General features: G+C 36.1%; 1 protein-coding gene across 2 annotated transcripts in view; it reads left to right on the top strand.

The window, feature by feature from the left end:
* mmut (methylmalonyl CoA mutase) overlaps positions 1-14,893 on the top strand; it is an 87,931-nt gene extending 73,038 nt beyond the window's left edge. For both annotated transcript variants that reach the window (XM_087297763.1, NM_001099226.1), the window contains 2 exon segments: positions 1,352-1,519; positions 14,255-14,893. In XM_087297763.1, the coding sequence (XP_087153889.1) occupies positions 1,352-1,519; positions 14,255-14,383 (297 nt within the window). In that variant the 3' untranslated portion in view covers positions 14,384-14,893.
* The last annotated feature ends 1,293 nt before the right edge of the window (positions 14,894-16,186 follow it).

Below are 16,186 nucleotides of genomic sequence, written 5' to 3'. Positions count from 1 at the left end.
TTGTGCCTTAAAATCAGTCTGCTGTTGCTAACACTATTGCTGTGTCATTAATCTAGTGTTATAACCCCAGAGGTTGCAATCCAATGGAAAAAAAAGAAAGGCAGATGGCTTTTTATTTGCAAGGTTTATTTATGTAACTATTAAATATTAAGTGTAATTTAAATATATTATAAGTAAAAAACGTTATGGATGAAGTATGGTATTCTAATAGTGTAAAAACATAACATCACTAAGTGACCCAATCCCCCCACCCCCCTCCCCGACAAGGATTTTATACTGAAGGTACTTTGCTGGAGGTTTTTAAATTATCTCTTCATTTTTTTTTCAATTATTTATCATATACCAAAGTAAAAATTTATATTTAATGTTTTTATGTAAAATTGGAAGTGTTTTGGTATAGTCTCTTATTGATTTATTAAGTTGGTGTTATTAATATGTAATATAAGCCATATGTTACATTATATAAACAAAGAAAAATAACTTTATCATGCATTGATGTAGACACAAACATAGTTATTGTCATAACTATTGACAAGATTAGGCTTTAAAGGGATAGTTCACCCAAAAATAAAAACACTATTATCATTCACTCGTGCTTCACTTGTTCAACAGAAAAAGAAATCGGTAAGATATTATAGATATTACAAAGAAAGGTATTATGAAGAAAGCTGAAAACCAGTTACCATCGGCTTCCAGTGCGAGTGGTTGAGATCAGTTGCATCAACTGAAAAGCAAATTAAAAGCATTTTGACACGTGGGACATGTGAGATACAATAGAGTATTTGATTGGTCAGAAGATTTGATGATAAACTGAAGTATTATTTTTATTTTATAACAATATAAGCGGGCATCACGGTGCCGCAGAGGGGTAGCATGATTACCTCACAGCAAGATGGTCGCTGGTTCGAGCCCCAGCTGAGTCAGTTGGCATTTCTGTGTGGAGTTTGCATGTTCTTCCCTTGTTCACGTGGGCTTCTTATGGGCGCTCTGGTTTCCTCCACAGTTCAAACACATGCGCTATAGGTGAATTAGGTAAGCTAAATTGTCCGTAGTGTATGTGTGTGAATGCAAGAGTGCATGGGTGTTTCCCAGTGTTAGGTTGTGGCTAGAAGGGCATCCGCTGTGTAAAACACATACTGGATAAGTTAGTGGTTCATTTCACTGTGGCGACCCCTGATTAATAAACGGACTAAGCCAAAAAGAAAACATGGACAATATAAACATATAGAAATCCTTACGACTAAAATATTGATACCAACATCTAAAAAGCTTTATTTTAATTTCACTGGAACTCTAATGTTTGTTCTTACCTTTTGTGTTTTTTCTATGCTGTTTGTTTCTATGACAACAGACCCCGCTGGAGGTGGCCCAACAGGCGGTGGATGCAGACGTTCACTGTGTAGGGGTCAGCACATTGGCAGCTGGACATAAGACCCTCGTGCCCGAGCTCATCAAAGAGCTGCGTAACCTGAACCGGCCCGATATCATGGTGATCTGCGGAGGGGTCATACCACCACAGGTAACACCTGCTGCTGAACAGATGAGCACAGACACACTCTGACCTGAATTACAGCAAGGGAACTGCGGTTTGCCAAGTGGAATATTTTAAAGAAAGCCGAGTAGTCAGATGATTCAAATACTTCTAACTCAATTTGTACTTTTATAGTTGCAACTTACTTTTAAAGTAGAAATAAAATCAAAACTAACCATATGATTTTGTTAGCTCACATTGCTAGTTTAGTGGTGAACAATTAATTTGTGAATGTCATTTAGAAAAAAATGTCCTTGGCTGTTTCTCAATACCAAGTACGCAAAGTTTGGACTTGCGTCCTTGGAAGTTCAGACTTGCCAAGTTCAGACTTGGAAGAACGAACTACAGAGGACGCGAGAACAAGTCGGGTACATCTTCAAATGGAATGGCAGTGTTCTTTATAACGTCACCAAGAGCTTAGAATGAACAAGAGGCGACACTCAATAGAACGTTCCATTGCAACAGCAGCGCCCAGCAACAGCCCCAGATTCCGCCATTTTGGAGTGAAAGTGATCGGGCGTCCATGGGATCTCATTACTGTCGCGATGGCAAGCAGCTGCTTTGTTTTTAATTTATTAATTTAAAAAGCGCATTAAAGCTGAGATACAACCTGAAAGATGACAATACAACATTTGTTATCATAATCATCAGCACTTTTAATAGTTTATTTTACAGACTTATAATATACTTTTGGTATTTGCTAGTGGCTGTTTCCCAAATTACACTAGAGTGTCGCCTCTTGGTCATTGTAAGCTCTTTGACGTCACTTAACTCACCATGGATTCATCGGTTTTACTGTACAATAACAAACGATTTAATTATATGAAGCGCGGCCCTGTAATTAATATTATATTCATATTATAAATCTATATTTTTGATTTCAGAAAATGTAAACATAAGTGAAATGGGTTATCATACACAGACTCGTGTCTTTTATTATAAGATTTAATAAACTACAATGGACATTATACAAGTATAAAGTACAAGACGTACACAATAAAAAATAAAGAATGTTAATCAATTTGGTAAACAAAGACAAACCTCATACAACACGGTAACATAATTAAAGACAATTATGAAAGGTAACAAAACAACACTCACAAAATAATACACCTGATAACAAATAATAGTTTTATAAGACCAAAGATTGTCCGTTAGATATGCACAAAATGCATTAAACATCATCATGTATTAACTACAATGGACAAATGTAATACAGTACATCCGTGATGGACTGGCTGATGTAAAGCTGCTCTTGGTGGGGGAGGTGATGACGAAGCTCCTGCTGACAGGCTGGGGGTCAGAATCCTCATAAGCTGAGGCACATAGCCAAAGACACGATATCTTTAGAAATAAACTGCCGATTCGAGTTTAAAACAACTACATTCTCGCCTGAAAAACTCTTATAATTACTCTTAAAATCTCTTGTAATTACTCTCTCTTTCTGAATAAAATTCCTACTTTACTACATCCAATCAGCTCGAAAGTAAATCACACCATACGGAACAACCTCAGGACATGGGCGCTTTATAAATGCAGCAAATCTTTTGGAAGTATTAAAAGTGTCCAGGAAGATGTCCAAAATGACACACAATGACCCAGAGACTGTTAAAACTGCATGTCACTGATGAGTAGATGGCGGATGTTTACTTTTATGATGACTGAAATCGCCAAATGGCCTAAATTCACTCAATGCATTACAGAATATTACGTTTACACATCCTTGCACAAATTGCATGTAAACGTATCAGCTTTTCCCAGTATAATACTCACTACTAGCTACTCTTGAGTACTTTTAAAAGGGCTACTTTTTATTCTTGCTTTGAGTAATATTGACAACAGATACTTTTACTTGCGCTACATTTTTGGGCAAGCAATGGTACTTTTACTTGAGTATGTGTTTTCAGTTCTTTTTCCACCAATGTCTACATTAGTATTGTATATTTTTTAACAACATGCAACATTCTATCGTATCAATCTTATTTCAGATGGACTGTATTGCAATTAAGGATGTATTAAGAGTATCAAATTGTTTATTTCAATAGTAATTGTTTTTTGCTGCTTGCTTATTGGCTATTAGGTGGTTTGCTAAGCAACAATAATATAGGGCTCTGCAATTTGGGGGAAATGGAAATAGAATAAAAAAATATATACTATTAAAATAATTAAATTATTATAATTTTTTTTGATTGATATTGCAATTTACATTTACATTTACATTTAGTCATTTAGCTGACACTTTTATCCAAAGCGACTTACAAATGAGGACAAGGAAGCAATCAACACAACTATAAGAGCAACAATGAATAAGTGCTATAGGCAAGTTTCAGGTCTGTACAGTCTAAGAAGGAAAGTATTAGTAATATTTTAGTAATTTAGTAATATATATATATATATATATATATATATATATATATATATATATATATATATATATATATATATATATATATATATATATATATATATATATATATATATATATATATTTGTAATTTTTTAGTACAATTTTTTTTTTTTAGTACATTTAGTGGTATATCCAGAGAGGCAATTGCAGATTAGGAAGTGGAGTGGAGACTAAATAGTTGAGTTTTTAGTCGTTTCTTGAAAAAAGCGAGTGACTCTGCCGTTTTTATGCAGTTAGGGAGTTCATTCCACCAACTGGACAGATTGAATGTGAGCGTTCGCGAAAGTGATTTCTTCCCTCTTTGGGATGGAACCACGAGGCGATGTTCATTCATAGAACGCAAGTTTCTGGAGGGCACATAGATCTGCAGAAGTGAGAGCAGATAAGAAGGAGCAAAGCCAGAAGTCGCTTTGTAGGCAAACATCAGAGCTTTGAATTTGATGCGAGCAGCAACTGGCAGCCAGTGCAAACGGATGAGTAGCGGAGTGACATGTGCTCTTTTAGTTAGCTGGGAGCCCGGCTAGGTGAGAGTTGCAGTTATCCAGTTTAGAGACAACAAGAGCTTGAACAAGGAGTTGAGCTGCATGTTCAGATAAGAAGGGTCGGATCTTTCTGATGTTATAGAGTGCGAATCTGCACGATCGAGCAGTTCTAGAAATGTGGTCAGAGAAGTTCAGTTGGTCATCAATCGTTACTCCAAGGCTTTTCACCATTTTGGATGCAGTAATGGTTGCCCCAGTCATCTGGATTGAAAAGTTATGGTGTAGAGTCGGGTTGACAGAAACTACAAGCATTTCCGTTTTTGCAAGGTTAAGCTGAAGATGATGATCTTTCATCCAGCGTGAAATGTCCAACAGGCAGGCTGAGATGCGAGCTGGAACCGAGGGATCGTCAGGATGAAAAGATAGGTATAGCTGGGTATCATCAGCATAGCAGTGGTAGGAAAATCCATGTTTCTGGATGACTGGTCCTAGAGATGATGTGTAGATGGAGAAGAGAAGTGGCCCAAGAACAGAGCCTTGAGGTACCCCAGTGTTTAGATGCTGAAGGTTGGACACCTCTCCCCTCCAAGACACCCTGAATTTAGATTCAATTTGCAATTTAATTTAATAAACAGCTCACATTTCTTAATAATGTGCAGCATAAACTGAAATTTGCTACCAATCGGTGCTGAAATTTTAAAAGCGTCCATTTCCCTTCAACATTTGAATGCTGTGGAGCAGGTTCGTAAACAGCTCTGATTTATCATCACGTGCTCAATAGAAATGACCGTGAATGGCCGTAAAGATAATCAGTTCACCGAACGTCTGTTTACCGAGTGTAACCACAGATACAGGGACAATGGAGCATTTCAAAGTCACGTTTATAAGCAGGTCAAGCCATTTCTGTGCCATTTGCACATTTCCTATGTAATCTTAACCAAACACACCTAATTCAGATCATCAGCTCTTTAGCCGAGAATGAAAGACCTGTAATGGGTGTGACAGACAAAGGAGATGTCCAAAACATGCAGTGTTGGTGGTCCTCCAGGAACGTGGTTGAGAAACACTGATTTATATCATACCCACATATTAAGGTGTTTTCTTAAGTATGTTTTATTTGTGTGCAGTAAGATTTTAGCCTTTTCCAACTTTTCAGTTTGGATCGGAAATTTATTAAGATGCTGCTCTAGATAAGGAATTTTTTGCAGCTAAATGTAATTTTCAAATCCAGATTATTGTAGACATAGCCTGAGACATCTACATCTGAGCCATACAATATAAAGATAAACATTTATGAAGCCAGATTTTCATTGACAGCTCTTATCTTGTATCAAGTTCTGACATGGACCACATCGAACCTAAATGATCAGTCCAGAACCTGAAGACATCAAAGGAAAATAGACTCGAACCAACCTTCATTGCAATGCGAGTTCAATCAGAATGATCACCATTCATGATGGGCAAAGAAAAGATGCAATTTTTTTCTGTCAGAAACGTCAAGGTTTTTCCATCTATCAATCATTAAATCTATTGAATCTCCACTCAAAAAAATCAGGTTGCCTTCTGTATTGATATATAAAGCAGAGAGTCATGAAGGCCACAGATTACATTGATTTTAGTGTGATTAAAGGTTGTTGAGCATGACACAAACACAGCTCTCGTGCCGCTGCTAAGAAACATAATTATCAAAAGTCAATGTGAAAGTAGCCTGACCTTTGCCATATTCATTTTGTATTCGATTCATATTGAATTTGAGCTTAGAAATGCATTTTGGTGAACGGGCCGTCACCTGCTGCTTTCGTTGATGAAATTGAATTGAGGCGCTCTCATATGCAATATGCATTTTTACTTATTTATCCGTCTATATCTTGTTTTATTTCAGTTTGTTGGAATTGTGCAGAGTACACACTGCATTGCTGTTGCTCATAGCATGGCGTTAGCAACACCAAGGTCATCGCTTAGACTTGTATGAAATCCATAAACTGATGAAAAGTGTGTGCAAATGTAAGCTGCTTTAGATGACACTACATGCTTTAAAGCAGTGCTGCCCAAACTCTGTCCTGGAGGGCTGGTGTCCTGCAGATTTTAGTGCCAACTTTCCTTAACACACCTGTACGGATGTTTCTAGAGAGCCTACTAAGAGCTTGATTAGCTAGCCCAGGTGTGTCTGATTGGGGTTGGTACTAAACTTTGCAGGACACCGTCCCTCCAGGACTGAGTTTGGGCATCCCTGCTTTATAGTATGAATGTTCAGTTTTTTTTGTCCTCGAGTATAAGTCATTTGATTTTGAGTAACTACTGATACCCGATCGGATACTTCTATGATACATAAAAAAAGAATAAAGGAGAGTGAAGAAACAGATTTAGGATGTTCCTTATTTTAACGTTTAACCCTGTTTACAACTCTGTGGCACCACATAACTATAGATGTGTTAAAATCAATGAGAATATATGTATTTACACACATGTATATACGAGTCCTGATAGAGAGGTAACATCCGATTCCGATCGAGTCTGAAACCGCATGATCGGGCGCGATCGCATATGGACATTACTTTAAAGGTTTGTCCTCATTAAGATTTTTAATTATGTTTCGCAGGAAGTTGTTTATAATAATTAAAACTGTATTTTTTGGATCAATGTAGTGTCCTATCAAACAAAAACAATAAATAATAATATTAATCTTAAAACACATGTTTGTTTGTTTTTTTACTGTATTTTGGCTTTCTGTCCACACTGAGACGCCATTTTTAGGCGAGAACAAAAAAAAAAAAAAAACGCTTTCCGAAGTGGATACATTTGAAATGTCACAGTGTGGACTGCAGGGTTGCCAGATTTTGCAACAAAACCAGCCCAATGGCCAATCAAAGCCATCCCAGTTATTTAAAAGCTCAAAATATGTCATTTGACATAAATATGTCGTCATTCCAGCACAGTTTTTATCATTGAAATGTCTATTTACTATTTATTTATAAATAATTTATTTGTATTACTGTTGTATCCATACAAATAACCAACAGTATATTGTGTGTGTGTGTGTGTGTGTGTGTGTGTATACACACACACACAAAAATTTAATTCATTTTATTTGGAATGACTAATACTATTAAAACAACACAGCATCCAAATAATCGTAAGGAGCCCATAATGTTTCACAATAAAAGCAGCATGCAACCATTGATGATCTTTTGCGTGGCACTAGACACTCAATCCATTCTGCGTGCAGTATTAAGTAAATGGATTAAGGATAGAGATGGCATCGTCTTCTCCACACATGAAGACTGCCTATTATTGCAGATACAGAACAATACTTTGCAATTTGTTTAGAGTTTTTTTTTACTGAGTCCGGCAATTTGTAGTCCTCTCACACACAGTTTATGAACATGCCCAAGGCTACCGTAAATTAAAACCACCAACTTTGTGTTGTAGCCACACACTTTCAGAGCATTCACTAATGGTTGATATTTCAGCATTTTCTCTGAATAGCACAGATCCATGTATGAGTCAAAACAACAGCCTACTTCCATAATCAGAATGTTTTTCAGTACTTCATTCACAACAACAATATCAGGAGTGTTTGGAAAATCTCTAATGACAGCACTCAGAACATGTGCATTACTGCTCAGTGATGGAAACCAGTTCATTCGTACAGTCTTGTTAGTGTATAGTGCACTGTGCACACTGACTCTGTCCACCTCTTTAGCTGTGATGTTCACAATGCGATCGTGACGTGTGATGTACATGCCTCTGAACGCGGGGCAGCCGTTCATTATGTGCGCTGTTGATTCCACCGTTCTATCGCTATGTAATAAGCAGAAGGGCTCGTGGTGTTTCGGGTACCACACGGACAGATTAAACTTTGTAGGAAGTGTTTGTAAACGAGCTCTAATGACAAACTTAAGAATAGTGTGGTCAATAGCGGGGTTGTGTAGCTATTGCACGCACACACACACACACACACACACACACACAATATACTGCTGAGGTCAGAATTATTAGCTCCCTTGCATATTTTTACCCTTAATTTCTGTTTAATGGAGAGAAGATTTTTTCAACAAATTACCAAACATACTAGTTTTAATTACTAATTTCTAATAGCCAATTTATTATATCTTTGTCATGATGACATTATATAATAATTTACGAGATATTTTTCAAGAGTATTCACTAGTATTCAGCTTAAAGGGACATTTAAAAGCTTAACTAGATTTTGAGATATTGAGCTTCAAAGATTTTGCAATCCATATAGCAAACAATATGTGTGTAACATTTGTCTTTTATAGATTAACATGACAGAGACCCTAAATGTACTCTACATGTAAATTATCAAAGTTCTCTTACATTTGCAAATTGGCGTAAAACAAACAGGGAACCGAATTTTAAAAAGTAATTTTCCGCTTGGAATTATCAGGTTCTATCTGGCAGATCATTTATTGAAGTATTACTTTTTAAGAAATACAATCAGTCTGCTCAATAATTTAATTAAAAAAATGTATTGGTCTTGTATCAATATGTTGATGCTTGAGAAAGTAAATGTTTGTTTTTTATAACATTTATTTAATGTTTTAGAATGAATATTTTTTCAAGTTCAAATTAAGCATAGAAGGCTGTGGTAAGCATTTTATCCAGTGCAGATGTTAATTTTATGCAATTAATATGTTAATGTTTATTGAATTATATGCTTTATATGACTTATTAAATTATATTTATTGAATTACATGGCCCATGGAATAAATTGTGTTTGCTCAAGGCTTAATATCAAATTTAAAGACTTTAAAAGAAAACAGACAATGAGCAAATGAGTTGAATTAACACTGAAAAATGTTTTACTGACTATATATAGACAAATAAAATATTTCACATTTAATATGTTACTTTTTTTTTAATAACTGTTTCTTTTTTAACAATGTAAAATGTAACATTTCGTCTCAATGTCAAAAAAATGCTTCTAAATCATCACATTTACACATCACTTTCAGGTTTTTTCTCAACTTTTTGTGGTGCGGCATTATTTAGTTGACTCTGTGTTTATTTATGGTCTTTCCCACTGTCAACGGAGCAATCCAGTGGAATGATAAAGAAAGCTTACTGATTGGTTCTCGTGCGTGCATTTGAAATGCTGATTGGCTCACAGAAAGAACCTTAAAGAGCCAAGATAGAGTTTGACTTTGTAGATAGCTTTTTTTGTTATTAAAATAAAAAGTCTTAAAATATAAACAACTTGTACAAAAACCTCCCATAATGTAAATAAGTTGTTATTTAATAAGACTATGTGAATAACTCAATTTTGACAAAAATGTCAGAAAGAATCTTATTATTCTAAGCTGACGTTTTGTCTTCTGAGGCGCAAGTCTCATTTATTAAATAAAGAAAAGATTCATGCAGCCACTTCTCCTACCGCAGCAAATTCAGTTTTTACTGTTGATATTTGCCACCAGTTAATCAGAAAGTTACGATTTTATTTTCTTTGACTCGTTGGATGCAAACGCTGCTTTATTTGCAGATCTTTTATGTAATATTTCAGGTTTGTGCATATGTTTAATTAGCATTTTTGGATGGAAACATATCTAGTGTGTAACAATGTTTGTTCTGTAGACAATCAAAAGAAATATAGCATAAAGGGGCTAATACTTTTGACCTTACAATGTTTTAAAACCAAAAATTAAAACTGCCTTTATATTAGCCGAAATAAAACAAAAAATACTTTCTCCAAAAGACAAAATATTATAGGAAATACTGTGAAAAAATCCTTGCTCTCTTAAACATTATTTGGAAAAAAAGAAAAAATTTTAAAGGAGGGCTAATAATTTCGATTTAAACTGTATATAAAGTCAACTGCATATAAAGTCAGCCTACACATTCATGCGTATTGATCTCATAGCTAGTGTTTATGAAGGTTTCATGGTGTTGTACAACCTGTGCAATAACATGCAATTATACTGGATGTACCTTTTTTTCCCTTTGATTGGCGGCTTTGTCTTTTTTTGCGCATGAATGCATGAAACGGATTTAATCTCAGTGTCTGCTTGATTGCGTTGAGGTCCGGAGGCGTCTTTGTTCCTTAGCTGTGAGTGCCATTAATTGATTATTGAGTGTCAGCATATAGTGAGTGTGGGCCGGTGGAGGTGAAAGCTGCCATAATCGAAGCAGACATGGAAATCCATCTCTTGCACACCATCATTAGCTTGTACTGGATCGGATCTCTCCGGAAGATTCCTCAGGCAGCTCAGATGTTCAGCTGTCTTCCTATGATGATCTGTGATGTGATTTGCTCTGCGAGGGAGGGTTTAAATCAGTGGTTTGCAAAGGATGGGTCATAACCTGAAAAATGAGTCATGCTCAAAATGCGAATAATAAAATACAGCTGATCATGTAATCATGCATCGTTTGGATAGAAAAGCGAATAGGTTTATCAAAATCGCTGCAGTTGTTTTTTTGTTGTTGTTGTTGATGATGTCAAAGGTTGTACATCAAATCAAACTCTCCAGTACTTTACATTATCTGAACCATTTCATCCATTTAGTGGAGCACATCTGAAGTCATGATATTATGTGGAAACAGAAAATCATACTGAACTAAGCCTCTAAAATCTCCGTCATTTCAGCTATTTATAGAGCTCAAACACAATAGTTCGACTAGCATCTATTTAAGACCTATTGCAGTGTGATGTATTATTAGACATTTTTACATTCAATTTCTTTTCGGCTTAGCCCATTTATTATTCAGCCAACTTATCCAGCACATGTTTTACGCAGCGGATGCCCTTCCAGCCATAAGCAAACATTGGGAAACACCCATACACACTCATTCATGCACATACACTACGGCCAATTTAAGCCTAGTTCACACTACAGGATTTTAAATATCAGCAGATCGCTGTGCTGTTCACACTACATGACTTGACTTTGTGTCTTTTAATCTCTGTGGTGTTCACACAACGCAACACTCCGTGAACGATCCCCAAGAGGGGGGTCACACACTACATGATCTGACAACAACTCATTCCCCATCAGCTCATTCAAGCTACCAAACCACAGCCAATGAAAATTTGAGGGAGGAGTCGTCAGAAAAAGCTGAACACTATTGGCTGCTTGTGTGCTGATGACATCACTGACAGCGTTTCAAGCTTTAGAGAAAGCATTTAAGAACATTGTCTAATCATCTGATTTATGAGCGGATTAATCACTCATCTGCAGGTTCCAGTGGATAGATACACAGAGTTTTTAATTTTTGTAATTTTATAACTCTTTGAAATAAAACTAACATATTTATAACACCCTGCCGTTTTCTAACTATCAGTGTATTTCTTTCTGACATTGTTATTTTTTTTTTATTACAAAACAGTAAAGTACTGAGCATTTCTGCCTTAAATTACCATATTAGTCAATATGCTTTGAAATATAGCTTTGAATGTAAATATGTTGTGACAGTATGGCGTTTTATATGAGAACGGTCAGAATGAGCAGTATGGTAATTCTAATAGTTACAGAATTCTAGTTCCACTGTTAATATAGCCTACTCTCATGTCTGTGTTAACGCAGAATAAAGCGAGTGCAGCGATGCCCATTCTGACCTATCACAGATGTTTCTGCTGAGCTCCTGAACACACAGACATTCAGCTCATGCTGATCTGCTCTCTCATTGGCTGCAGCTCGTCACTACATCTGACCACACGTGGGGTTGAGTCGGCCGACTGCTCTGGAATATTTAGCATGCTGAATGTTGGATTTCCGTCTGCGAGGTGTCGGCGACGCGTCAGCGAGCCTCGTTGAAGCGTTGTTCAGTAGTTCACACACAAAGAGCGGCGAGCGCCAAGCACCCGCAGATATTCTTCCCGATCACAGCCCGATCTGTCGGCGAGCTCGTTAACTTCCAAATCGGGCTCAAATCAGGCTTAAAATCCTCTAGTGTAAACTAGGCATTAGTTGCTTAAATTCTCCTATAGCGCATGTGTTTGGACTGTGGGGGAAACCGGAGCAACCGGAAGAAACCCACGCTAACAAGGGGAGAACATGCAAACTCCACACATAAATGCTAACTAGCCCTGCCAGACTCGAAACAACAGCCTTCTTGCTGTAAGGCGATCGTGCTACCCACTGTGCCACCATGCCACCCATTTTTAGATGAATTTTTAGATTGCGTAACATAAAATAAATACATGATAATGCACTTTTATATACTTTATATAGGCTTCTTTAATGTATGTCAGCATATATACAGCATAAATGAGTACAACATTTTTGAAGATTATTATTTTTGTTAAAATAAAGGGCTTTCGGTGAACTGTATGCCAATGCAAAAATCTGCTTAAGGTCTGTTTTCTTTAAAAATCAGCGATCTCCACTATATCCGATATAAAGTGGGTCTCAGATTGCACAAAAAACACTGCATTAAATGACATTTTTTTCCCGCCATGTCTTTATAATATGAGCATTTATTTTACCCCAGTATATTCAATAGAGCGTTTGCCCTAGCCTGCCGATTCTTAAAGGCGCATGCGAGTAAAAGGCCTTTTGTCTCATTGTACACTTGAGCAACTAAATGAATGGCAAAGTTTATTTAACTAATTGTATTTTAATGACATTACAATATCGATGCTGTAAAAGAAATCGTATAAAATGGAAAAAATTCACTTTAACAGATCACCGGAAGTTTATCAGTATGGAACAACACTAGCTTGGCATATACCTTTTTAAAATTTTTCCCTGACTATGACGCACAATGTAGGATTTAAATCAAACATTTGTATTAACACTTTAAAAATCACATGCATATACATCTATACTATTGGATGTTCAGAACAATATACAGTTGAAGTCAGAATTATTAGCCCCCCTAAATTATAAACGTCCCTGTTTATTTTTTCCCCAATTTCTGTTTAACGGAAAGATTATTTCAACACAATTTCTAAACACAATAGTTTTAATAACTCATGACATTTTTAATTTATTTTATCTTTGGCATGATGACAGTAAATAAAATTTGACTAGATATTTTTCAAAATGCTTCTAAACAGCTTAAAGTGACATTTAAAGGCTTAACTAGGTTAATTAGGTTAACTTGGCAAGTTAGAATAATAAGGCAAGTTATTGTATAAGAATGGTTTGTTCTGTAGACTATAGAAAAACTACACTATTTAGCTTTACAGGGCTAATAATTTTGACCTTAAAATGTTTTTTTAAAAATTAAAAACTGCTTTTATTCTTGTCAAAATAAAACAAATAAGACTTTCTCCAGAAGAAAGAAATATTAACAGACATACTGTGAACATTTCCTTGCTCTGTTAAACATCATTTGGGATATATTTTAAAAAGAAAAAAAAAAATGAATGAGGGGCTAATAATTCTGACTGTATATGACACTTGCTATATTCATATAAATTCATCTATTATTACGCGCACATACAGTACATATAAACTCGCTACATGCAATCACACCTGCACAAACTCACATATACATACAAACTTAAACTATGCATATGCACCCATAAACTCTCGCATATGAATATAAACTCGATGTGTGCATTAACATTCTTTTAACACTCGTGCAAATATACTAAATAAAATTCAAAAACATATTATTAAATGTAAACTTATTTACTATATGGGATGTTTTTTGTACAAGTTGTTTACATTTTAAGACTTTTTATTCAAAAACAAATGTTACACACATACTGTTTGCTTTATGGAATACAAAAACTTTGAAGCTCAATATCTCAAAATCAATCAGATTCCAGATTGAACCTCATAAATTCAAGGTGACGAAGGAAAACTGACCTGCACATATTGTGCAATAATGCTGATGGTGATGCATTTTCATCTTTCATCTTCTCAGGACTACGAGTTCCTCTATGCGAGTGGTGTCAGCTGTATCTTCGGCCCTGGGACAAGGATTCCAAAAGCAGCCGTGGAGGTTCTTGACAGCATTGAAAAAAGCCTGGAGAAGAACCGGCAGGCCATGTAACCACAGAACAATCAGCTTTAACTGGCACACATTGACATCTCTAAATGCGCTTAAATGGATAGTTCACACCAAACAATTCACTCACCATCAGGTGGTTCTAAGCCTTTGAGTTTCTTCTGTTAAACGCATAAGAAGATATTTTGAAGAAAGCTGAAAACCATTGCCTTCCACAAGGAAAAAACAATACTATGGAAGTCAATGGTTACATGTTTCAAGCTTTCTTCAAAATATCTTCTTTTGTGTTGAACAGAACAAAAGAAGGTTTGAAAAGAGTAAAGAGTGAGTCAATTATGACAGAATTTTTATTTTTGTGTGAACTATCCTTTTATGCTCATCACAAGACAGCATCCTCAATATATTAATGACCTAGAATGATTACAAAAGCATTTGATATTCCAATCTATGATGTGAAATAATCAAACCGTGTGAAAATGTGCAAAAGCAGTCGTTTGTTTTTGTTTCAGATGTGTATAGTTTGACGTAATGCATTAAAATCAAAGGTTACCAGTGTTTTTTCTACAGAATCATTTTTTATTATACATGACAGTGCCAATTTCATTACATTTTATTATTAGAGTGAAGCCGTTTCATTTAACAGTAGAAAACAATGCAAGACAATATTTTAAAGAACGCTGAAAACCTGTAACCAGGGGTGTCATGTATTAACGCTGCGCATGCACTAAAACTTTGTGTACGCCAGATTTCACGCTCATGTTTGGATTTACTAACGATGAAATTAACGTGAGAATGTGCGTTAGTCCATGCCAGCTTCATGTCTGGCGTATGTGCATTTGTTGTTGTGTGTTTGTTTTATTATTATTGGCGACTCCTAGAGGCAATTGTGGTAAATTGCACACTGCAAAGTATCTTTGAGCCGTGCAATGGCAGCTGTATGAGATGGGATCATCCCCATGTCTAGCAGGTATATAAGGTTTCCATACCATGCAGTTGACCAGCCAAACATAAAAGCACAATTTGCAGCAATCGCCGGTTTTCCCAATCTAATCGGAGACTGCACGCACATTGCTATAAAGATGCCATCTGAAGACGAATTTGCATACATGAATCAGAAACATTTCCATTCAATAAATGTGCCAATAATATGTGATGCTCAAATGCGCATCATAATAACATAATACACACACTTATTAATGATTCCTACTTGTCTTCCTCGTGATGAAGAGTACGCTGGATTTGAACCGAGTTCATGATCAATCGTGTCAAAACATGTTGCCATGCGCTTAACGAGGTACACCACTCATGCTGCTAGACAATACAAAATTGTACACCTTTACATCGGACCATTTCTTTGTTAACTCACAGTGCGATGTTCAGACCCCACTGCGTTAACCGCGTCAGCTAAACTCTCCCACTCTATTTTTTTTTTCTTTTGTTATTAATTCTGGAGGACAAACCTGCTAATAACACAGTTTTTCTCCGGTCTACCATCGAAAGGAGCACCTCCAATTCACATTCTGTTCAAAGTTTCTCTTTTTGCTTGGTTTTGCCATTGCTTTTTCGTTTGGTTTTGCCAAAGTAGAGTCATTAGCATATTTATATAGGGAAGGAGGCAGGGAGGGGTTTTGGGCTCATGCTCATGCGCTCCGTTTCCGGTTAATTCTGATGTACAAAGAGAATATGCGTGCGATTCAACATGCGCAGTGACTGACAATAACGGCTTTTCGCGATTCTTTGTAAGCAGCAGCAGTTGTTGCTTTCGCTTTACCATTCTTTGAACAGATTATTATTTGGCCTAACATTAACAGTTAAAAACAGTTAAATGAATGAGGAGGCAAGTGGAAA

The sequence above is a fragment of the Danio rerio genome, chromosome 20 (assembly GCF_052040795.2).
Source record: "Danio rerio strain M-AB ecotype USA chromosome 20, GRCz13ab, whole genome shotgun sequence".
NCBI classification, from domain to species: Eukaryota; Metazoa; Chordata; class Actinopteri; order Cypriniformes; family Danionidae; genus Danio; species Danio rerio.
This window is presented reverse-complemented; position numbering and strand designations above follow the sequence as displayed.